The 25824-nt window shown below is 41.3% G+C and overlaps 1 protein-coding gene across 1 annotated transcript in view; it reads left to right on the forward strand.

The window, feature by feature from the left end:
• The window catches only part of LOC115144502 (CUB and sushi domain-containing protein 1-like), a 415143-nt gene that overhangs the window by 374157 nt on the left and 15162 nt on the right, over window positions 1–25824 (forward strand). Inside the window, 15 exon segments of the mRNA XM_065002644.1 lie at window positions 326–503; window positions 1536–1681; window positions 3448–3528; window positions 3857–3970; window positions 4677–4865; window positions 5014–5160; window positions 6273–6461; window positions 8278–8463; window positions 9064–9258; window positions 10897–11070; window positions 11715–11888; window positions 12046–12219; window positions 17396–17584; window positions 18250–18423; window positions 19117–19299. Of these exon segments, the coding sequence (XP_064858716.1) occupies window positions 326–503; window positions 1536–1681; window positions 3448–3528; window positions 3857–3970; window positions 4677–4865; window positions 5014–5160; window positions 6273–6461; window positions 8278–8463; window positions 9064–9258; window positions 10897–11070; window positions 11715–11888; window positions 12046–12219; window positions 17396–17584; window positions 18250–18423; window positions 19117–19299 (2493 nt within the window).

Raw genomic sequence — 25824 nt, forward strand, 5'->3', positions numbered from 1 at the left:
AATATTGAATCTACAAGTAATACAGTGTACAGATATTTGAAATGAAGGTTCAATTGGTGAAGAAATGTTCTTAAGTTGTTAGCAGACAAATAACTCCAATCTACTTAACATCAATTTCTACTATATGCTCTACGTTTAGCAGACAGTTTTATTCAGAGCAACTTACAGTACTGAGTGGATACATTTAATACTTTTCCCCCCTGTTCTGGTCCCCCGTGGGAATCGAACCCACAACCCTGGCGTTTCATGCGCCACACTCTACCAAATGAGCTACATGGGACATACCCTCTGTGATGATACCGATCCGTCTTGTCTTCTACTGCAGCTCCATGTGGCTACAATATGACAGCTCAGAATGGCACCATATTCTCACCCCAGTACCCAAATGAGTATCCTAACTCACAGGACTGCACCTGGCTTATCACCGTGCCACATGGACATGGTATTTACATCAACTTCACCCTGCTTCAGACGGAGCCTGTCACAGATTACATTGCTGTATGGTAAGGGATTAATGGTTTCTCACAAGCCCCATCAGTTCATAATTGGCTGATGTGTCTTTTACTGTGAATAACTACCATGTACTTCAGAGCACAGGACGAGCAGGTTGACGTTTATTGGAATGAGTCTTGTCCTGAAGGCAGAGCTGAGCGATTTCTGCTAGATGGGGCAGTCAAAATTGTCTGTATTGTAAAAATTCAAGAAAAATAGCTTTCTGGTCTTAATTTAAGGTTAGGGTTAACACTCAGTGTGGTTAAGATTAGGGTCAAGGTTAGGTTTAGGTTTAAAAATCCGATTTTATGACTTTGTGGTTGTGCCAGCTAGTGACCACCCACTGGGCACAGACATCAGTTCAACGTCTAGTTTTGTTTTATATTTAGTTGAATTGTCAATGAACATGAATTCAATGTGCAAATCCAATTAGTTTGCCACATTGATTCATCGTCATCAAATAATTTGGGGGGGTTGAAATGACGTAGAAACAATGTTGATTCAGCCCGTTTTTGCCCAGTGGACACTCTGCGGAGCTGCCTCCAGAACAAAATTCATGACGAAAACGCTAACCTGCACAGGAAAACCCAGAGTTATACTGTAAATACAGCAAGACAGGAAACAAATCAACATAGTGCCTTTTTATTCCTTTTACTAGTGAAGATGAACTTGAATGTCACAATATAATAAGTGCATGCCATGGTTTAATCTGCAGCACCCGAGAGTGGATTAAAACTATGTATTTCAATGGGTAAAATACACACTTTCTGCCACAATACAGCCCTCTGTGAGTTACATGGATAATTCATCTTCAGAAGCCATTAAAGGAGGCCAGTAGTCTGTAAAGTCATCATTTTTTGCTGTTTTCATTCAACACGGTCTGTAATGTAATGGTTTTTATATGAACGTCAGCACAAATCTTGCTATAGATTTGAGAGCAAATCAATTCAACCATGCCAAACTGAAATTCTGGACATTATTACAATGTTTAATGTGTGTGTTATAAATGTAATGCTCTTTCAATGTCTTCTGGCCTCTTCCAGGGATGGCCCTGAGCAGAGCTACCCACAGCTTGGGATTTTCAGTGGTAATACAGCGCTAGAGTCAGCCTACAGTTCTTTCAATCAGGTCCTTATCAAGTTTCACAGTGACTTCTCCACAAGTGGATTCTTTGTCCTCAATTTCCATGGTCAGTTTCTCTTCCAAATCAATTTTTTTTTGTAGCTATAATGCATATTGTTACTGCTAAAGCTTGCTGATTCCCTGTTTCGAAAATATTTCAGAAATAAAGTTATCTCATGTTTTTACCTTGTGACCGGGTGAATGTGGTCAATTGTCCTCTAACAGATTGTATTTATATGTACAGTGGAAGTCAGGAGTTTACATACACTTAGGTTGGAGTCATTAAAACTCTCCACAAATGTCTTGTAAACAAACTATAGTTTTGGCAAGTCGGTTAGGACATCTACTTTGTGCATGACACAAGTCAATTTTCCAACAATTGTTTACAGAAAGATTATTTCACTTATAATTCACTGCTCACAATTCCAGTGGGTCAGAAGTTTCCATACACTAAGGCACTTGACTGTGCCTTTCAAAAGAAATCAGCCAAGACCTCCACAATTGTAGACCTTCACAAGTCTGGTTCATCCTTGGAATTTCCAAATGCTTGAATGCACCACTTGCATTCGTACAAACAATAGTATGCAAGTATAAACACCATGGGACCACACAGCCTTCATACCGCTCAGGAAGGAGACGCGTTCTGTCTCCTAGAGATGAATGTACTTTGGTGTAAAAAGTGCAAATCAATCCCAGAACAACACTAGGACTTGTGAAGATGCTGGAGGAAACAGGCACAAAAATATCTATGTCCACAGTAAAACAAGTCCTATATCGACATAACCTGAAAGGCAAGGACAAAGCCACTGCTCCAAAACCGCCATAAAAAAGCCAGACTACGGTTTGCAACTGCACATGGGGACAAAGATTGTACTTTTTGGAGAAATGTCCTCTGGTCTGATGAAACAAAAATAGAACTGTTTGGCCATAATGACCATCATTTGGAGGAAAAAGGGGGAGGCTTGCAAGCCAAAGAAAACCATCCCAACCATGAAGCACGGAGGTGGCAGCATCACGTTGTGGGGGTGCTTTGCTGCAGGAGGTACCAGTGCACTTCACAAAATAGATGGCATCATGAGGCAGGAAAATTATGTGGATATATTGAAGCAACATCTCAAGACATCAGTCAGGAAGTTAAAGCTTGGTCTCAAGTGGGCCTTCCAAATGGACAATGACCCCAAGCATACTTCCACAGTTGTGGCAAAATGGCTTAAGGACATCAAAGTCAAGGTATTGGAGTGGCCATCACAAAGCCCTGACCTCAACCCTACAGAAATGTGTGGGCAGGACTGAAAAGGCGTGTGCGAGCAAGGAGGCCTACAAACATGACTCAGTTACACCAGCTCTGTCAGGGGGAATGGGCCAAAATTCACCCAACTTATTGTGGGAAGCTTGTGGAAGGCTACCTGAAACATTTGACCCAAGTTAAACTATTTAAAGGCAATGACACCGAATACTAATTGAGTGTATGTACATTTTTGATCAACTGGGAATGTGATGAAAGAAATAAAAGCTGAAATAAATAATTCTCTCTTCTATTATTCTGACATTTCGCATTCTTAAAATAAAGTGGTGATCCTAACTGACCTAAAACAGGGAATTTTTACTAGGATTTAATATCAGGAATTGTGAAAAACTGAGTTTAAATGTATTTGGCTAAGGTGTATGTAAACTTCCGACTTCAACTGTATTTGCCCATCCCTTTATCTGGTGTGATTTCTTTGTTTTTTTATGTTTGTCAGATAGATGAAGTGATAGAATACGTATCCATAAGTATAGTATACTGTGGATTATGTGATTTTGGCAAATTACTTAATTCTTTCTCTCCTTCAGCCTATCGTCTAAAGAAATGCCCACCTCCACCAACAGTGGAAGAAGCTGAAATAGTATATGAAGATCAAGATTATGAAATAGGTAAGTTTGTACCAGAGAGATGGTCAACACTGGGTTATATAATTCAACACAGAGTTGCAGTGGGACGTCAGATAGTGACCCGCTACATGATTCAGTTTAAACATGTTCCTATGTGACTTTGAATCAAAGAGGTATAGCATGCTGGAGTGTGAACCTTTATTTGAAATGATCTTGGACAACCATGTTAGGAGTATATAGCAGGCTGTTATGTAATATAGCTGTTGGCATTGTCTCGAGAGACATAAACATAATATCCAATGTAGGTTTCCATCAGACGTTGATGTTATCACATCTGCTATAAGACGTATGAAATCATTATTTTGTCCAGGAGATGTTGTGAAGTATCGCTGCTTCCCTGGATTTACCCTGGTAGGCAACAGTGAGCTTACCTGTAAGCTCAACTCTCATCTCCAGTTTGAGAGTCCTCCGCCAACTTGTGAAGGTAAGGGAATGTTCTGACCTTTTTCTGATTATTTAATTTATTATTCCATTTATAACAGGATGTGAACTTTCAGCTCAGATACTTCCAGTTATCTGCTTTTACAAGCGTATCAGTTTACCTGCCTTATTTTGTTTATATCTGACGTTCTACCCTTGTTTCTTTGTATCCTTCTGATGACTCCTTTATACGACACTATTACTAGACATTGTTCCAAGGTGTGCATCAGCCTGTTAAAAAATCAAAGTGCAGCTAGAGTGTAGCTAGAGTCTCTGTGACTATTTGAAATCGAAGCTCTGACTGAACGTGAGTCACAGATTGAATGGCTTATGAATGGTGTGCATATCATTTCTAATTATAGTGCCAATGTGATGACACAGATGGAAGGCAGCAGTATGGTTCCATTAGCAGAGCACAAAGTACTTTTTCTAGAGAGATATGGAGATAAGCGCAGCAGAGTTTCCTTAAATGTTGTAATTCCGTAATGCAGCTATGGTCCATTCGGTTTGTTTTCATTATCATTTGCCCACAGGGTAGAAGTGGAAAATGCCTTCACATTATTTCTTGCCATAGATCACTAACCCTGAGCTCATTTGGATTTAGCAACCTGGAAAAGTTCAAGAGAAGTACAGTTGAGGTGATAAAGATGTGTACTGTAGCAGTAACTAACTATTTCTCATTTGTCTGCATGTGTGTGTTGTGCGTTTAGCCCAGTGTCCTGCAAATGAAGAACGCTCCTCCTCATCAGGAGTTATCCTTAGTCCAGGTTTCCCTAAAAACTACCCCAACTCTCAGACCTGCTCCTGGGTCATCAGGGTTCAACCTGCGTACACTATCTCCATCTTTGTGGAGATGTTTCAGAGTGAGAAGCAGTTCGACGAACTTGAGCTCTTTGACGGTAATTTCCTCTTCCAACAGCCAAATAAGTCATATGCATGTTTTATTTTGTTTGTTTTAAAATGTTTATGCCATGTCAGAGATGATTTAATGTTCAAATGCCTTACAACAAGCACTGTCATATGTGAGTGTTACTTTTGCTCTGTTAGGACCATCTGGCCAGAGCCCTTTGCTGGTGGCCCTTAGTGGAAATCACTCCACACAGTTAAACTTTACAAGCAAGACCAACCACCTTTACCTGAGATGGTCCACTGATCATGCAACCAGCAAAAGAGGATTCAGAATCCGCTACACAGGTTCGTAGTGCATAACAATATGTTTCAGTTTGTGAAAAGGCTTTAACACCCATGTGCTCTGGGCATGTCTATTTCTACTAATGCATCATCATTCGTATGTTTCATAACAGACACCAAATGAAACATTTGAATTACAGGACATTCAAAAAGTGGGACAGCGCCATAGCCTTTTTTCTCTTGTATGGGTGTCAGAGAAGCTTAGACAGCAGCCTCTGTCCTCTGAGGCAGTTGCTTTGGATCCAATGTAGGTCAAAGAGTGTGAGGCAGTCAGACTTTTACAAGTTAGCCCTCATTAGACTGTATACCTGCAGGGATCCTTTTGCAAGTCCTTCATAATAGAGGTCAAAGATCCGATAATGAATTTGGCTGAATAACCGCCATGTCCGGTGCCTCAAACCGACATTTCCACCAATGACCAAACATGATATATAGCTCACAAAGCCCAGTGGCAATGATTACTCTCCATTTCTTCTCTCCTCTTTTCTCTCCCTCTGCATTTTCTGTTGCTTTTCTTCTCTCAATTCATTTTAGTCGATAATTTTGCCGTTCCAGCCCCTGTGCTGGTTATTATTCCAGTTTGTTTCCACATGTTTCCCCATTTATTCAATTTGCCATCCCTTGTGCGAAAAAAATGACTCTGTAAAAAAATTGTTACATTGCATTGAGGCCTGACGTGTCAGAATGAGTGATGGTTTCTGAAGGCTTCAGAGTGGCTACCTCAGTGCTGTCAAACTATGTAAAAGTATTTTTAAATAATGCATGGATGTTGAACACAGACAGGGTAATACACCTCCGTTTGATCTTTACAAAACTGCTTTGGGAGTGAAGAAGTCTTTACCCAGCCAAGGGATTTTCCCCTTTGTCTTAAACAGTCCATTGGTCTTTCATCAAAGTAAATAAGAATGATGCCTGGAGTTTTAACATGAGGTCTAATCACCTAGAACCTAGACTTAACCATTTAGTACTAGTCATCTGGTGGATGGATTTAATCTAATGTTATACTAATATAATGTAATATGAAGTACTAATGTATATCTAGTGTATATCGTTAATCATTTAGAAGGAGGAATGGTATACAAAACACTTAAATTGCTCCTTTCTTTTCAATTTAGCTCCTTATTGTAGCATTAACGACCCACCTGGAAATGGAGGGGTGCTTAACCGAACAAGAGAGATCCCAGGAAGCAATCTGCAGTACTATTGTAATGCTGGCTACAGACTAGTGGGGCCCAGAAATTCCACCTGCCGGTTACATACGAATGGACTGTATCATTGGGATACCCCAGCTCCACTATGTCAAGGTAATGCAGAATGGCGAATGGCATTTACAGACTCGAGGGGGATTCACTTTAATGTCTGGTGAAAGTCTTGCAAATGTGATTGGGCTCCCTCTTGTCACAATGTTGACATGTATTTGTGGAATTGTGATTCATTGTCTATTTATTTTTCTCCTTGGTCTTCAACATAGCAGGCTACAATTCATGAATATTTCTTAATATCATAGAAAATATCTTAATGAATAGATTCTAAGAAGTCTTTTAACAAACTTTATTCAGAAATATATAATCATTGACAGTGATGTAACTGACCCTTTCTGCATTGTGTTCACTAGTGTGACAGCCCATTGCTGTAATGAGGTGTATATTTGCATAAAGGAATAGAGTCTAAGATGGAGCTAATTACTTCTGGGGGTTTTATCTTTAATGCCTGTTTGCGATAGAGCATGCAAGACAATTATCTATTTTTAAGGTACAAAGGAAACTGTGTCCACTCATTTGTGGTAAACTACAGGTGGGTAACTAGTGAACAAAACAAGATAGCGGTTTGTTATCCTCACTAAACCTGATAGGAAGTTATCATTTGATATGATGAGATCGTCTGTTCCATTTGCACTGTATTCTTAAACATGGTATTCGAACGGTAAGCGTGGGTTTAAGCAAGTGAATGCCACAATCTTCAACGGTAAATTTATGGTTTCCATTGTACTCTAATAGTTGGTACATACTAACAGCATAGGTACATACTTTGCTTACTTCCTCTTTATCCCTCCCATTTGAGACACAAGGCCACTATAGTCAGAACACAGAACACTCCTGTGATGAGAAGTGTCCATAGTGTCTACTAATTATGTGCCATAATTTCTGTAAGTGCTGAGAGTAATCCATTCAGCTGTTCTTAAGGTCATGGAGAGGCAGTGGAGGATTCTGGCTTCTCTGTTTAATCAAATCAAAACAAATGTTATTAGTCACATGCTCCGAATACAACAGGTGTAGTAGACCTTACAGTGAAATGCATACTTATGAGCCCCTAACCAACAATGCAATTTAACAAAAAATAAGAGTAAGAATAAGAAATAAAAGTAACACGTAATTAAAGAGCAGCAGTAAAATAACAATAGCGAGACTATACACAGGGGGGGGGTACCGGTACAAAGTCAATGTGCGGGGGCACCGGTTAGTTGAGTTATTAAAGTAACTATGCATAGACAATAACAACAGAGAGCAGCAGCGGTGTAAAGGGGGGGGGGGGGGGGTGCAGATAGTCTGGGTAGCCATTTGATTAGATGTTCTGGAGTCTTATATCTTGGGGGTAGAAGCTGTTTAGAAGCCTCTTGGACCTAGACTTGGCACTCCGGTACCGCTTGCCATACGGTAGCAGACAGAATAGTCTATAACTAAGGTGGCTGGAGTCTTTGCCAATTTTTAGAGCCATCCTCTGACACTGCCTGGTGTAGAGGTCCTGGATGGCAGGAAGCTTGGCCCCTGTTATGTACTTGGCTGTATGCACTACTTGGTGTGCTTGGACCATGTTAGTTTGTTGGTGATGTGGACACCAAGGAACTTGAAGCTCTCAACCTGCTCCACTAATCCAACTTAAACGTAAGGTTGTGATCAAAGTGGACAAGAAAACACCCTAATTGGTCCCACTGCTTTTACTGGAACTTTGAAGACATCTACTAGCTTGAATTGTTCTCGAAATATGTTGCTTTGTTGCTTTTGTAGATGTTCCTGTTGCTTTGGAAGATGAAATTCTGATTTGAATATACAGTTGCAGGGTGAGAAATTATCGTTTGATGGGAGTATAATTTTTTATATTTTCATATCTTTCCATTGGCAGCTATATCTTGTGGAATCCCTCAGTCTCCTGCCAATGGTTCATTCCATGGTTTCCAGTACACAGTAGGAAGCAAAGTTAACTACGAGTGCAATGAAGGGTACAGGATGGAGACAAGTTTCTCCACGAGCGCCGTCTGTCTGGAGGAGGGGACATGGAGCAATGCTGCACACCCACCTCTTTGTTTACGTGAGAAAAATAACCCTTTGTTTCTATGCCAACGGTATGTTAAAATCGCCTGCCTCATTGAGCCACTGCAGTCAATGCATGTCTCATTAACATCCTCCTTAGAGAGTAATTTGGAGCAGGTAACGGGTGAGCAATAATGACTAGATTTTTGCAGTTAAGCACTCACACAAAAGAAATGGTAGGATGCAACCCCGCCTCCTCAGGCCTGCATTACCAGAAACACTCTCGGCAATCATATTTAAGTCATTTTGGGACATGACTGTTTAAATGACATGTTCATACTACAATGAGTGTGATTTATGTGAATATAATATATATATATATATATATATAACAAATATTTTTATGCTCATTATACTTTCTAATTTGCTTTGGCATTTCTCAGTTTGATTAATAGAATGTAATACTATATATATACTGTAGGACAAAGACCGATAATGTACACATCAAAAGACTTATATCAAATCACTAAAGTTGGAGAACGTAAAGGAAATAAGGATTCTTTTCTCTGTCATGTCTGTATTTTTGAGTGTGTTCAGAATGAAGGCCAGGGTCACGGTATTCCATTAACTCTGGCCTGTTCTCTCTCTCCCCCCACAGCGATCCAGTGCCCTAACATTGAGAGCGTGCTCTCAGAACACATGGTGTGGCGGCTGATCTCGGGGTCACTGAATGAATTTGGAGCTCAGATAATGCTGAGCTGCACTCCTGGCTTCTACCTCGGAGGACAGAGGACAATCAAGTGCTTAGCTAATGGAACCTGGGCTGGAATTGAGGAGAGGTCTACCTGCAAGAGTAAGATACATACTGTGCATGTACCACAGGGCTGCAGTGCTTAGAGTTATAGAAAATAACATTTAAGTAATTTAGCAGATGTTCTTATCCAGAGCAACTGACAGTAGTGAGTGTATACATTTTCATATATATTTTTGAATACTGGTCCCCAGTGGGAATCAAACCCACAACCAAGGCTTTGTAAGAACCATGCTCTATCAAATGAGCTACACGGGAAATATTATAATTCGTAAGAATGGAGTGCAAGATACTTGACATTTCGAGTATGAATAGTACCTTTTTCTAATTACTGAGAGCAATTTCATTGTCTGACCGGGGCTGTAATTCAGACTGGCAGTTAATAAATCTGAAATCCTCTGTGCCTCTTTGTGGCTCCCAGTGTATTTCTGGACCGTAACATGTATAATCCCCAGGATTTGGTGTAGTAGCTGGAAAGTCGTAAGGAAGTATCCAAACTTGCTATTTGTTTTGATCACAGCTCTACCTATTTCCTCTACTTAAACATGGTGTGTAAACAACTGCAGTGGTGATGAAGTAATCATGGAAAATAGCCTCTGCCTAATTAGAGGTCAGAGGGAGAATGTAAATATTTTGATTAGCGGGGACTTAATATTTAATGTGTTTACATGCCATTGTGTACATGCAAAGGCACATTGGCCTTGGCTTTGATTGGGTGCATCCAGGAGTCCCTGGTGTGTTTTCTGATCATTCCCTGGGTACCACCTTACGGGGAAGACATGCATTATGCTCAGGGATGGAATCTAAGGATTTTGGGCACTGGCCAGCTGGGCTAATAGAATAGACCATTATTTTTACTAGCCTGGGTCCAAACTCTGTCATGTGAAACTTAAAAAGAAAACATTTTACTAGCTGGTGTGTTAGTTGGGAAAATGTTCTGATAGCCCGGTCAGAAAAGTACTAGCCTCGGGCTTGCAGGATAGCTTCATTTCCATCCTCTATATGCTGCATGAGTACTCATTTTCATCAATAGCCAATGTCCTTACATAATGTAATGTTTAGTGCCTCCTTTCTATTATGTGGTGAACCAAACTGTATGTGAATTTAAAGATGGTGAATGCACAATGACAAACAAACAAGCATACTGTTGCATTTGTTAGAATGGTCTGACAAAACAAAAAGGACAATATATAATGAATGTTAGCATAACAGCCAGCAATGTGTGTTTACATAAGGTAGTTGGATATCTAAATGTATTGTAACATTTACAGGTAACTTGTGAGGGCTGAGTCAATCAGCTGCTGTAAGACAAGATGTGCCACTTCCCCATTTAGTGTTTGAGTACAAATACACTAGTGGAGGCTGGTGGCAGGAGCAATGGAAAGATGGGCTCATTGTAATGCCTGAAATGGAATCAAGGGAATGGAGTCAAATGTGGTTTCCATATGTTTGATGGGTTTGATATTCCAGCCATTACAATGAACCCGTCCACCTATAGCTCCTTCCAACAGCCTCCACTGAAATACACAATTCTCTGCATGCCTTTCATTCAGGGATATCTAGTCATTGTAGATCAAAATGCTCCACTAATCAGTCCTTATTGTGGAATTTGTTTCCACTCAGGCACAGTGGCGTGCAACCAAGTATAACTCAGTCTCTGATTGTCTGTGTCACTTCCAGTTATCTCGTGTGGGGACCTCCCCTCTCCTCCCTATGGCAACAAGATAGGAACCCTGACTACATTTGGCGCCACAGCGATCTTCATGTGTAATACGGGATACACACTGGTGGGGTCACATGTGAGGGAATGTGGGGTCAACGGGCTCTGGAGCGGAGTGGAAACCAAATGTCTTGGTACAGTAGAAATGTTTTCTTTTTATGATTAAGATTTCTGTCTTCTCATCCTGGACGAGCTCCAAAATTGTATCTAACTGGATGTCCCCCAATGTTATGATCTTGGACCAACACCAAATGGGGTAGAGCACCTTTATGGTTTTCAAATCATTATGCCAGAAACACATTAAAGATTCCTCAGGTTACAGTTGATCCGCTTCAAACTCTTGAAGGTCAACCTCTTTAAGGTAATTTCGCTTCAATTACCAGTGTCCAAATTTGATGTAGGGTAGGCAACCATTCTATAATTAGATTTAATCTGACCCCAGCAGTCAACTCCAAAATGTCAGTAAAAAAATAAGATATATACTGTACCACCAACATTATTATCAATTAGATTATCGATCAGATAAAATTATCGAGGCAGTTCTCACCACAAAGACATGAATTATCAGGGGGGGAAAGGATCAAATGTTTTCATATGTCAAAGTGCCAAATGGTTATTACAGTCCTGAGACCATTTCAAATATGTGTGTTAGGGAATAGAAAGAAAGTTTGCATCTCAAATGTACTCGTTCATGCCAATCCACACTGTCTCAACTATTTCAAGTATCATCTAAGAACTGAAAATAAGATGCAGGTATCTGGTTTATTCTCCCTTCTAGCTGGCCACTGTGACTCCCCTGATCCAATCATCAACGGTCACATAAGTGGAGGTGGCTCCAGTTATCGTGACACTGTTGTCTACCAATGCAACCTTGGCTTTCGCCTTATTGGAACATCGGTTCGGATCTGTCAACAAGACCACAGATGGTCCGGACAAGCTCCTGTTTGTGTTTGTAAGTGGATAACCTTAAGTTTTGTTATTGCCTTCATCAATTATTTCTTAATGATCAGAGATTTACAGGAATTCTCAATTCTCAACCCAATCACCATCACTAATAATTGTGTAAAACAATTTTTGCTCTCTCTTGGCTACCTCTACTTTTTTCAAAGCCATTACCTGTGGTCACCCTGGAAACCCAGCAAATGGTCGAACTAATGGCAGTGAGTTCAACTTGAACGATGTGGTCAACTTCACCTGCAGCACAGGATATCAGTTGCATGGTGCCTCAAGAGCTCAGTGCAGGATGACTGGACAGTGGAGCAACCCTCTTCCAGTTTGTAGAGGTAAAACACAGTAACAAATACATTCAAAGCATTTCAGGTATATCCATTTCATTTGTGGGTAGAGTGCATACTTTATTTTGTATAGATAGTTTGTGCATGTCGATGGCTCACAAAGCAAATATTTTACTCATTGTGTATTAAAGTGGAACTGACAGCATTTGAACTACTTTGCAGATATGAAACAACACATTCATAATACCAGTCAAAAATGACCAGTTTATACTACAAAAGCAACTTTACGAGAGGTTTTAAAAATAGGTTATATATGACTCAACATTCCTTGAAGTACACGAAGGTATTGTTGGCAGAATAGATGGATGCAGTTCACTGCTTGATTAATATAATTCACCAAAACATTTATGGTTATTCTAAACAAATATTGCTATCAGGTTGTAAATCACAGCTGGCCTGGTACATTTTTTAATGCCTCCATTCGGGATGCACCGTTTCAATGACTCAATATTTTGGACAAAAAATGACGAATGTAACTGACTGGGAATGTCAATACAATTAAACTAAGAAGGGCAATGATCACGTCAGTCATAACGTGGCTAATAAGCTAGCGTATCCATTTACGTAGCAAGCTAAAAAAAAAAAACACGGAGCCAAACGTTAGCTAGCTGGTAGGAGGATGTCATGCAATATCATTGCAAATGCAGATGTCATTTGCTTAACTAGCAAGAACTTGAACGACTGTTGCGCAGTTAACATATCTCTTGCTTTCACAAATTCACTCTCGTCTGAGTGTGCCAGAGCGCAGAGTATCTGATAAATTGATGAACTCGCAACACCCGCTGAATATGCGCGGTGTCGGTAAACAAAAGTAGTAGTTAGTCATGAACGCTCTACATAGCATGTAAACAGCCTAACCAGCTCTGCTTTACAACGAGCAAAATGGTCAGACTGAGGTGTTCTCTCATTTGTGTCTGGAAGTAGCTAGCCAACTTGCTTGGTTGGGACAAGAAAGATTGCATTGACAGGCAAGCTGCAGAAGGACCAGTAGGATATAATTCCCCATTGGTTATCAGTGACATTTTTGACGGGCAACTAGCTGAAAAGTTCGAGAGTTTATCTAATGTTCCTTCGTTACATTTTAGCTCATCTTGCTCTGGCTAGAATTAGTTGTTGATCTTCTTGATGTGCATAACGGATGGAGCGAAAGCCCACATTTTCATGGTTGTTTGATCAATATGACTGTAAAGTTCCCAAATGTAATGTGACAGAATGTGCAGAAATCCATTCAGGTGTATTTTGTGGCTTTTGCCGAATGCGTTCTAATTTCTAAAGTTGCGCTGTTGCTACTGCCTGTAAACACACACAGTGTTGCCGACTAATTTTCAGGGTAAGTTGCTTGAGGCAGGTTGATTTGTTGCTAAATGACGTGATGTCTGCGTTATAACGTAAAACTGCGTCATTACATTGAATCCACAATAACGTTACTCAAATTGACTGGCTATCTCGGCAAAAAAATATGATTTTGACATTTGTTCAGGTACAGACTCCCACTATTTTCTGTACAATTTTGATTGAGACATGTTGATTAATGTTATAAGTTATGTTCAAGATCAAACATTCGTGACCAACTATATTCATTGGGTTTGGCTCGTCGAAGGCATATACTACTGCTGCTGCAGTCAGCCAACAATGATTTGCAATTTTCTGAAATTGCTGCTGGCCTTCTGCTGACGTCACTCACAATTCACTTTTGCAGCCAGGCACGTGTGTTGTGACTGAGTGTGTGACAGAGAAAATCGTTTTTGTATCATTTAGAAGGAAAATACGTGCGTTTTAGCGTTTGAGTCACTTTTCAAAAGTTGCTAAAAGTTCCAAATACATTTTTAAAAGTAGCTCAATTTGTTGCTAGGTGCTGTTTGAAAAAAAAGTTGCCAGGGTAGTCTGAAAAGTTGCTAAATCTAGCAACAAAATTGCTAAATTGGCATCACTGAACACACAGTCCACTTCAAAGTGAATGGTGGCAAATGGCTTGTTTGCATGAAGGCCTACTGTAGCTCTAATTGGCTATGGCGTACCGGTCTGCATGTTTTGGAAAAATTACTTGTGTCATGCAGAACGTAGATGTCCTAACCGACTTGCCAATACTATAGTTTGTCAACAAGAAATTTGTGGAGTGGTTGAAAAATGAGTTTTAATGACTCCATCCTAAGTGTATGTAAACTTCGACTTCAACTGTATTTGTATGACTAGAATAGTCCTCCATGCTGAAAAAGCAAGGGAAAACAAGGGGGGGAAAAAAGTATATATAAAACAAAAAAGAAATAGCCTCCTTCACCTGCCACAACAATGGTCAGTCACTCCCTCCCTCAGCCTGTTCAGTATTCCTACAGTATGTCAGTGTGCTCCCCGCTACCTCAGCCTGCAGTATTCCTACAGTATGTCAGTGTGCTCCCCACTACCTCAGCCTGCAGTATTCCTACAGTATGTCAGTGTGCTCCCCACTACCTCAGCCTGCAGTATTCCTACAGTATGTCAGTGTGCTCCCCACTACCTCAGCCTGCAGTATTCCTACAGTATGTCAGTGTGCTCCCCAGCCTGCAGTATTCCTCAGCAGTGTGCTCCCACTACCTCAGCCTGCAGTATTCCTACAGTATGTCAGTGTGCTCCCTGCTACCTCAGCCTGCAGTATTCCTACAGTATGTCAGTGTGCTCCCTGCTACCTCAGCCTGCAGTATTCCTACAGTATGTCAGTGTGCTCCCTGCTACCTCAGCCTGCAGTATTCCTACAGTATGTCAGTGTGCTCCCTGCTACCTCAGCCTGCAGTATTCCTACAGCCTGCCTGCAGTATTCCTACAGTATGTCAGTGTGCTCCCTGCTACCTCAGCCTGCAGTATTCCTACAGTATGTCAGTGTGCTCCCTGCAGCCTGCAGTATTCCTACAGTATGTCAGTGTGCTCCCCGCCACCTCAGCCTGCAGTATTCCTACAGTATGTCAGTGTGCTCCCCTCTCCCAGCCTGCAGTATTCCTCAGCAGTGTGCTCCCCTCTACCTCAGCCTGCAGTATTCCTACAGTATGTCAGTGTGCTCCCACTACCTCAGCCTGCAGTATTCCTACAGTATGTCAGTGTGCTCCCTGCTACCTCAGCCTGCAGTATTCCTACAGTATGTCAGTGTGCTCCTGCTACCTCAGCCTGCAGTATTCCTACAGTATGTCAGTGTGCTCCCAGCTACCTCAGCCTGCAGTATTCCTACAGTATGTCAGTGTGCTCCCTGCTACCTCAGCCTGCAGTATTCCTACAGTATGTCAGTGTGCTCCCTGCTACCTCAGCCTGCAGTATTCCTACAGTATGTCAGTGTGCTCCCTGCTACCTCAGCCTGCAGTATTCCTACAGTATGTCAGTGTGCTCCCTGCTACCTCAGCCTGCAGTATTCCTACAGTATGTCAGTGTGCTCCCTGCTACCTCAGCCTGCAGTATTCCTACAGTATGTCAGTGTGCTCCCCTACCTCAGCCTGCAGTATTCCTACAGTATGTCAGTGTGCTCCCCGCTACCTCAGCCTGCAGTATTCCTACAGTATGTCAGTGTGCTCCCCACTACCTCAGCCTGCAGTATTCCTACAGTATGTCAGTGTGCTCCCCACTACCTCAGCCTGCAGTATTCCTACAGTATGTCAGTGTGCTCCCACTACCTCAGCCTGCAGTATTCCTACAGTATGTCAGTGTGCTCCCGCTACCTCAGCCTGCAGTATTCCTACAGTATGTCAGTGTGCTCCCTACTACCTCAGCCTGCAGTATTCCTACAGTATGTCAGTGTGCTCCCTGCTACCTCAGCCTGCAGTATTCCTACAGTATGTCAGTGTGCTGCACCTCAGCCTGCATTCCTACAGTATGTCAGTGTGCTCCCTGCTACCTCAGCCTGCAGTATTCCTACAGTATGTCAGTGTGCTCCCTGCTACCTCAGCCTGCAGTATTCCTACAGTATGTCAGTGTGCTCCCTGCTACCTCAGCCTGCAGTATTCCTACAGTATGTCAGTGTGCTCCCTGCTACCTCAGCCTGCAGTATTCCTACAGTATGTCAGTGTGCTCCCTGCTACCTCAGCCTGCAGTGCTTCCTACAGTATGTCAGTGTGCAGTCCCTCCCTGCTACCTCAGCCTGCAGTATTCCTACAGTATGTCAGTGTGCTCCTGCTACCTCAGCCTGCAGTATTCCTACAGTATGTCAGTGTGCTCCCTGCTACCTCAGCCTGCAGTATTCCTACAGTATGTCAGTGTGCTCCCTGCTACCTCAGCCTGCAGTATTCCTACAGTATGTCAGTGTGCTCCCTGCTACCTCAGCCTGCAGTATTCCTACAGTATGTCAGTGTGCTCCCCGCTACCTCAGCCTGCAGTATTCCTACAGTATGTCAGTGTGCTCCCCACTACCTCAGCCTGCAGTATTCCTACAGTATGTCAGTGTGCTCCCACTACCTCAGCCTGCAGTATTCCTACAGTATGTCAGTGTGCTCCCACTACCTCAGCCTGCAGTATTCCTACAGTATGTCACTGTGCTCCCTGCTATTTTGTAAGCCACTCTGCACACCCACACCCAGGGTTCCAACAATCACCTTTTTTCAAGAGGGTTACCTGAATAATGGTGTCTATTAAAGGCAAGGAACATGCCAATAGCAGGTGCCAATTATCAATTTTGGAGGGGTTTTTCCAACCTCTCTGTCCCTAGGGGTTTAATTGACTGCCAAGGCATTGGCAGCTGTCACTGAGGGAAAGCGATCTGTTTAGCTTCCCCTGGACATTAACTTTAGGCTGTTTTTTGTTGAAGGGCAATAGCTGAAAACAATGTTCAGCCAACTCTGAGGCAAGACGTACAGCTTATTATTGTTACTGGGGCTTCCTGCCCTGCTGGTTTAAAGTGCAACTGAAGTAAATAAGGAATCTACATTTTTGTGACAAGTTAAACTGAACAGAAACTGCATATCAATCCACATGTATGACATTTCTACACAGTTATTAGAGTAAATGTATGTCAAATGCTATTGACTGTAGAAAATCTGTAGTTACAGTACATGAGAAGCTGTATATCTTAAAAAGCATGGATGGGTTGTTTTGAATGAATCCGAACTTGAACAGAAATCCTGCTATTCAAGCTTTCCCATTGATTTCCCTTCTCTTCTCACTCTTGGGTTCACTGTCAGACTTTAAGCATGCGGACGGTTTTATCTTGCAGTGGTAAACTGCTCCGATCCAGGCTTCGTGGAGAATGCCATTCGTCACCCGCAGCAGCGCTTCCCCGAGAGCTTCAACTACAGAACCAGTGTGATGTATCACTGCAAGAGGGCCTTCTATCTGCTCGGCTCATCACTTCTCACCTGTCAGTCAAACGGCCTCTGGGACAGATCACTTCCTAAGTGCCTTTGTGAGTAATATGCTGGGATTGTCTTGCTCAGGGTACAAAAAGTGGTAGAGGTAGAATCTGGGTCCCAAGTGGTGTGGTTAGTTGCTGTTGGAGAATGATAAAAAAATAAGTGAAATTTACTGTTCTTATAGTGGTGAGAAAGAAATAATCATTATGGCTGTGCTGAAAATGTTGTATATAGTGTTAATGTTAGTGATGAAAAGGGGTTGTGGAAGTAGTAGTGGTAACAGAGAAGGCATGGAATAAGAAATTGGGGTGTTCAAATCATATGTTTATAGTACTAACAAGTGTTTGGGTGCTGGGTTCAAAAGGCATACACTTGATAAAAATAACAGACAGTAACAGTAACACTGAAGGCACAAGAAAAAATGAAGTATATCTTGGGCGGCAGGTAGCATTACAGTTTGAGCGTTGGGCCAGTAACCAAAAGATTGCTGTTTCGAATACCTGAGCCGACAAGGTGAAAAATCTGTCGATTTGCCCTAATTTGCTCCAGGGGTGCTGTACTACTATGGCTGACCCTGTAAAAAAACACATTTCACTACAGCTATCTGGTGTATGTGACAATACTACCATTTTTATAATATTTTCTTTAGATACATGATGGATATAAAAAAGTATTTCTATCAACTGTTCTCAACATTTTCTCTCCATTTCACCTGCAGCTATTTCCTGTGGTGATCCTGGCACACCGCCCCAAGCTATTATGTCAGGTAGGAAGTTCACCAACGGCGCCGTGGTCCATTACACCTGCAGCCACGACCGAGCACTGATTGGGAACGCCACGCGCTACTGTCAGGAGGACGGACGCTGGAGCGGGCCACAACCCTACTGCTCAGGTATATCCATCAGCAGGGTCCTACACCCTTTGAAGAACCTCTTTTGGTTTGCGGTAGAACCCTTTTTGTTCCAAATAATTCTACCTGGAACCAAAAAGGGTTCTAACTGGAACCAAAAAGGGTCCTGCGGCTGTCCCCATAGGAGAACCATATTTGGTTCCAGTTAGAACCCTTTTTGGTTCCAGGTAGAACTATTTTGGGTTCCATGTATAATCCTCTGTTTAAAGGGTTCCACATGGAACACAAAATGGTTCTACCTGGAACCAAAAGGGTTCTACCTCGAAACAAAAGAGGTTATTCATAGGGTTCTCCTATGGGGACAGCCTAAGAACCCTTTTTGGTTCAAGATGGCAACTTTTTTTCTGGGTGTTGCACACTGCCAGGCAGGGAAACCTGAAGGCTCTCCAATGGATAGAAATAACACTGAGTGACAGGTTTCAGGGAAGTCAACCCCAGCTGAAAAAACTAGGGGTTTCTGTGGGTTTTTCAAGTTTTGTAGCTAGAGCTGTAGGAAGCAAGCACTCTGGGTAGAGCCTTGGTAGCCTTTCATGGAAGTTAAAAGGGAGTGTGGAAAAAACTATTTCCATCTCAGAAAACAAGGCTAGAATGACTGATATGCACTGCCTATGGACCTTCTGTAGTGAGTGATGGGTGGTCGTTTGAGTGTTGGATATTTTCTCTCTCCTTCATTAGGCGGTAGTTCCGGGGAGTGTGGTGACCCTGGAATCCCACCTCATGGCTCCAGGTTGGGGGACGAGTTCCAGCTGAAGAGCCTGCTGAGGTTCACCTGTGAAGCCGGCTTCTCCCTGAGTGGCTCGGCTGAGAGGACCTGCCTCCTTAATGGCTCCTGGAGTGGCACCCAACCAGTCTGTGAAGGTGAGTCCCCTGCCATATACGGTGCATTCGGAAAGTATTCAGACCCCTTGACTTTTACACATTTTGTTGCGTTACAGCCTTATTCTAAAATGGATTCTTTCCTGGTCCATGAGTTTTGGTGGGTGCCCCTTCTTGGCAGGTTTGTTGTGATGCCATATTCTTTCCATGTTTTAATAATGGATTTAATGGTGCTCAGTGGGATGTTCAAAGTTTAGGATATTTCTTTATAATCCAACCCTGATCTGCACTTCTCCACAAGTTTGTCCCTGACCTTGCTTAATGGTGTTGCAGACTCTGGCACCTTTTGGAACGGATATATATATATATACATACACACACACAGTGGGGCAAAAAAAGGATTTAGTCAGCCAGCCACCAATTGTGCAAGTTCTTCCACTTAAAAAGATGAGAAAGGCTTGTAATTTTCATCATAGGTACACTTCAACTATGGCAGACAAAATGAGAAAAAAAATCCAGAAAATCACATTGTAGGATTTTTAATGAATTTATTTGCAAATTATGGTGGAAAATAATTATTTGGTCAATAACAAAAGTTTATCTCAATACTTTGTTATATACCCTTTGTTGGCAATGACAGAGGTCAAACGTTTTCTGTAAGTCTTCACAAGGTTTTCACACACTGTTGCTGGTATTTTGGCCCATTCCGCCATGCAGATCTCTTCGAGAGCAGTGATGTTTTGGGGCTGTTGCTGGGCAACACGGACTTTCAACTCCCTCCAAAGATTTTCTATGGGTTTGAGATCTGGAGACTGGCTAGGCCACTCCAGGACCTTGAAAATCCTACTCCTTCGTTGCCCGGGCGGTGTGTTTGGGATCATTGTCATGCTGAAAGACCCAGCTACGTTTCATCTTCAATGCCCTTGCTGATGGAAGGAGGTTTTCACTCAAAATCTCACGATACATGGCGCCATTCATTCTTTCCTTTACACGGATCAGTCGTCCTGATCCCTTTGCAGAAAAACAGCCCCAAAGCATGATGTTTCCACCCCCATGCTTCACAGTAGGTATGGTGTTCTTTGGATGCAACTCAGCATTCTTTGTCCTCCAAACATGACGAGTTGAGTTTTTACCAAAAAGTTATATTTTGGTTTCATCTGATCATATGCCATTCTCCCAATCTTCTTCTGGATCATCCAAATGCTCTCTAGCAAACTTCAGAAGGGCCTGGACATGTACTGGCTTAAGCATGGGGACACGTCTGGCACTGCAAGATATGAGTCCCTGGCGGCGTAGTGTGTTACTGATGGTAGGCTTTGTTACTTTGGTCCCAGCTCTCTGCAGGTCATTCACTAGGTCCCCCCGTGTGGTTCTGGGATTTTTGCTCACCGTTCTTGTGATCATCTTGACCCCACGGGGTGAGATCTTGCGTGGAGCCCCAGATCGAGGGAGATTATCAGTGGTCTTGTATGTCTTCCATTTCCTAATAATTTCTCCCACAGTTGATTTATTCAAACCAAGCTGCTTACCTATTGCAGATTCAGTCTTCCCAGCCTGGTGCAGGTCTACAATTTTGTTTCTGGTGTCCTTTGACAGCTCTTTGGTCTTGGCCATAGTGGAGTTTGGAGTGTGACTGTTTGAGGTTGTGGACAGGTGTCTTTTATACTGGTAACAAGTTCAAACAGGTGCCATTAATACAGGTAACGAGTTGAGGACAGAGGAGCCTCTTAAAGAAGAAGTTACAGGTCTGTGAGAGCCAGAAATCTTGCTTGTTTGCAGGAGACCAAATACTTATTTTCCACCATAATTTGCAAATAAATTCATTAAAAATCCTACAATGTGATTTTCTGGATTTTTTTCTTCTCATTTTGTCTGTCATAGTTGAAGTGTACCTATGATGAAAATTACAGGCACTTTTTAAGTGGGAGAACTTGCACAATTTGTGGCTGACTAAATACTTTTTTGCCCCACTGTGTGTGGGGCATATATATATATATATATATATATATATATATATATACAGTGCCTTGCGAAAGTATTCGGCCCCCTTGAACTTTGCGACCTTTTGCCACATTTCAGGCTTCAAACATAAAGATATAAAACTGTATTTTTTTGTGAAGAATCAACAACAAGTGGGACACAATCATGAAGTGGAACGACATTTATTAGATATTTCAAACTTTTTTAACAAATCAAAAACTGAAAAATTGGGCGTGCAAAATTATTCAGCCCCCTTAAGTTAATACTTTGTAGCGCCACCTTTTGCTGTGATTACAGATGTAAGTCGCTTGGGGTATGTCTCTATCAGTTTTGCACATCGAGAGACTGACATTTTTACCCATTCCTCCTTGCAAAACAGCTCGAGCTTAGTGAGGTTGGATGGAGAGCATTTGTGAACAGCAGTTTTCAGTTCTTATCTTAGCTGATCAGGGTTGGGGTCAATTTCATTTCAATTCCAGTCAATTCATAAAGTAAACAAAATTCCAAAATGTCCTCATTGAATAGAATTGGAGTTGGACTTTCAGTGTACTTCCTGAATTGACTGGAATTGTCTCCAACCCTGAAGCTTATCTACTGTATATTTCTACGTTTTAGAAAGATAATAATTTACCCTCAATTATCTCATCATTCACTTTTAAATAGACTCATTTGGACATAAAGATATCATACGTAAATGTATTTAATGTCTTTAGTACGTCTTAAACTGTGTCTCATTAACCAATAACTTTGATTGAGCTTGATAGCTCCTTAATCCCACAATTAAATTCAAATAATTTGCCCAAATCGAATTTATTATGACCATGATTATGATGTACTGTATACTCTACACGACGCATATTGTAGCTGTGCCATAAGATTTTGGGTAATTATGGGTTCCTTGTTTTCAGGTTGTGTTGTTTCTCATTCCTGTGTGTGTTTTGGTGTTTAAGTTGTTTGTGTTCAGTTATTTGCTGCTCTGTTGTTTGTCATATTTTAACTCCGTTATCATGAGTGTTCAGTGTTGTCTGTTAGATGGGGTCGGACATGGAATTAGAATAGTAGAATGGACATGAACCTTGTTATGATGGGATAAAGGTCAGCCATTTTGGTCAGGGTGTTGGTCAACTGTGGTTTGCCAGTGGTGTGGTAAGATATTGTGTAAAATAATGAATTTGAATAATGTATATACACTGTATATTTGTTAGCTAGCTAACCAAAGGAAGGATTCCATGCATTTTTTCAAATGAACTGACAATATGCCAACATTTTATTCAAACAATGCAGTGAATGCACAGCCATACACTGGCTGAAATCAATTGATGACAGGACTTAGAGAAGTTGTAAATGCAACAAGTAGACTTCTGATTTTGTATCGTATAATAGCACTCACAGCTTTTCAAGAAAACACAAATGTTGACATTTATGATCTCATGCCTTTCTTTTATTTTCCTGCACTAGTAAAATCAGGATTATGCCTCTACAGCCATTCATTCACATTAGACTGGTCTTGATTTCTCCCTGACCAATTGGCTGCCATTTCCAACCATTCTGGAACTTTCAGGGTTTATGACACAACCCCTCTAGTAATTTAAAGTGGAACTGACAGTGTTTTAACTACTTTGCAGATATGAAACAGACACACAATCATAATTTCAGTCAAAAATATAAAAATCCCAGTTTATGCTACAAAACCAACTTTATAGGTTTTAAAAATAGGTTCTATTTGATTCAACATTCCATGCCGTACACTAAGGCATTGTTGGAGAATAGATGGATGCAGTTCAATGCATTAATATAATTGACCAATACCGTACATTTCTTGGCAGTCCAAAAAATATAGCAGTCAGTTTGCGAATCACAGCTGGCCTGGCACATTGTTTGCTGGCTCCATTCCGGAAGCACTGTTTCATTTTCAATGACTCAATATTTTGTGTGCAGAATATGACCGGTGTCAATAGAGACAGGCAAAAAAAATCTTTAAAGTTTGTCGCGAATGCTCTATATAACATGTAAACAGCCTTACTAGCTCTGCTACGGCGAGTAAAATGGGTCAGTGATGTGTTCTCCCATTTGTGTCTGGAAGTAGCTAGTTGGCAAGCTAGCCAACTTTAGCCAGTTAGCTTGGGTGCTTGGTTGGGACAACGCATGCGTTGGCAGGCAAGCGGCAGAAGGGGAAGCAGGCTATTCCCTATCGTTTATCAGTGCAATTTTGACTGGCAACTCGCTGAAAAGGTTTAGCTAATGTTCCTTCATTAGATTTTAGCTCATCTTGCTCTGCCAAGAGTGTGCAAAGCTGTCATCAAGGCAAAGGGTGGCTACTTTGAAGAATCTTAAATATCAAATATATTGATTTATTTAACTTTTTTTTGCTTTTTTTGTGTTTTATAGTTTTGATGTCCACTATTATTCTACAATGTAGAAAAGTCAAAAATATAGAAAAACCCTTGAATGAGTATGTGTTTCCAACTTTTGACTGGTACTTTTGATATAGTTATAAATACATATATACTTAGCCAACTACATTTAAACTCAGTGTTTCACAATTCCTGATATTTAATCCTAGTAAAAATTCCCTGTCTTAGGTCAGTTAGGATGAACACTTTATTTTAAGAATTTCCGCTTTTATTTCCACTTTTATTACGTTAATCACATTCCCAGTGGGTCAGAAGTTTACATACACTCAATTAGTATTTGGTAGCATTGCCTTTTAAATTGTTTAACTTGGGTCAAATGTTTCGGGTAGCCTTCCACAAGCTTCCCACAATAAGTTGGGTGAATTTTGGCCCATTCCTCCTGACAGAGCTGGTGTAACTGAGTCAGGTTTGTAGGCCTCCTTGCTCGCACACACTTTTTCAGTTCTGCCCACAAATTTTCTATAGGATTGAGGTCAGGGCTTTGTGATGGCCACTCCAATACCTTGACTTTGTTGTACTTAAGCCATTTTGCCACAACTTTGGAAGTATGCTTAGGGTCAATGTCCATTTGGAAGACCCATTTGTAACCAAGCTTTAACTTCCTGACTGATTTCTTAAGATGTTGCTTCAATATATCCACATAATATTCCATCCTCATGAAGCCATCTATTTTGTGAAGTGCACCAGTCCCTCCTGCAGCAAAGCACCCCCACAACATGATGCTGCCACCCCTGTGCTTCACGGTTGGGATTGCAAGCCTCCCCCTTTTTCCTCCAAACATAACAATGGTCATTATGGCCAAACAGTTCTATTTTTGTTTCATCAGACCAGAGGACATTTTTCCAAAAAGTACGATCTTCGTCCACATGTGCAGTTGCAAACCGTAGTCTGGCTTTTTTATGGCGGTTTTGGAGCAGTGGCTTGTTCCTTGCTGAGCGGCCTTTCAGGTTATGTCGATATAGGACTCGTTTTACTCTGGATATAGAGACCTTTGTACCTGTTTCCTCCAGCATCTTCGCAAGGTCCTTTGCTGTTGTTCTGGAATTGATTTGCATTTTTCGCACCAAAGTAAGTTCATCTCTAGCAGTCAGAACGCGTCTCCTTCTTGAGCGGTATGAAGGCTGCGTGGTCCCATGGTGTTTATACTTGCGTACTATTGTTTGTACAGATGAACGTGGTGCCTACAGGCATTTGGAAATTGCTCTCAAGGATGAACCAGACTTGTAGAGGTCTACAATTTTTTTTCTGAGGTCTCGGCTGATTTCATTTGATTTTCCCATGATGTCAAGCAAAGAGGCACTGAATTTGAAGGTAGGCCTTGAAATACATCCACAGTTGCACCTCCAAATGACTCAAATTATGTAAATTAGCCTATCAGAAGCTTCTAAAGCCATGACATAATTTTTGCGAATTTTCCAAGCTGTTTAAAGGCACTGTCGACTTAATGTATGTAAACTTCTATCCCACTGGTATTGTGATATAATGAATTAAAAGTGAAATAATCGTTCTGTAAACAATTGTTGGAAAAATGACTTGTGTCTTTCACAAAGTAGATGTCCTAACCAACTTGCCAAAACTATAGTTTGTTAACAATGAATTTGTGGAGTGGTTGAAAAATGAGTTTTCATGACTCCAACCTAAGTGTATGTAAACTTCCGACTTCAACTATATTTATTTATTTGTTTTTTTTTGCTCAGAACTTGGGGAGGTAAAGTTGGGCCTTGTTGATTTACTCCTTTTACTTCCTTCTTGTTTTTATTTTCATCAATTGGTCAGTTTTTTTGTGCATTTCTCTATTTCTAAATGTATTATTAATGTTATTTATTCAGTCTTCACGGCAACACAGTACACAGTGAGATAAGCCTGCAGATTGCTTACAGGAGATCAATAGTGTTGCATTATTTAGAGACCATTGAGGATGGTTTAACGGTTGTTATAAGGGAGTTGAGATGGATCACTGCTTGGGAGATTTAAAGTGGAATGCTGCGCACTATTTATGTGATACAAATAATGCTGTGCCCAAGTATGAAATGCAAATTCTTGTGCACAGGGAGATCACAAGACGCCTGTGACTTGGGAAATAATTACTTTGAGTCAGGAAATACATATGGCCACAGCGGTCTCCCTGAGGGACTTCATAAACTCTTTATTGGACCAGTTGTTTTCTATTTGT

This window comes from Oncorhynchus nerka, linkage group LG16, assembly GCF_034236695.1.
Source record: "Oncorhynchus nerka isolate Pitt River linkage group LG16, Oner_Uvic_2.0, whole genome shotgun sequence".
Classification (NCBI taxonomy): Eukaryota; Metazoa; Chordata; class Actinopteri; order Salmoniformes; family Salmonidae; genus Oncorhynchus; species Oncorhynchus nerka.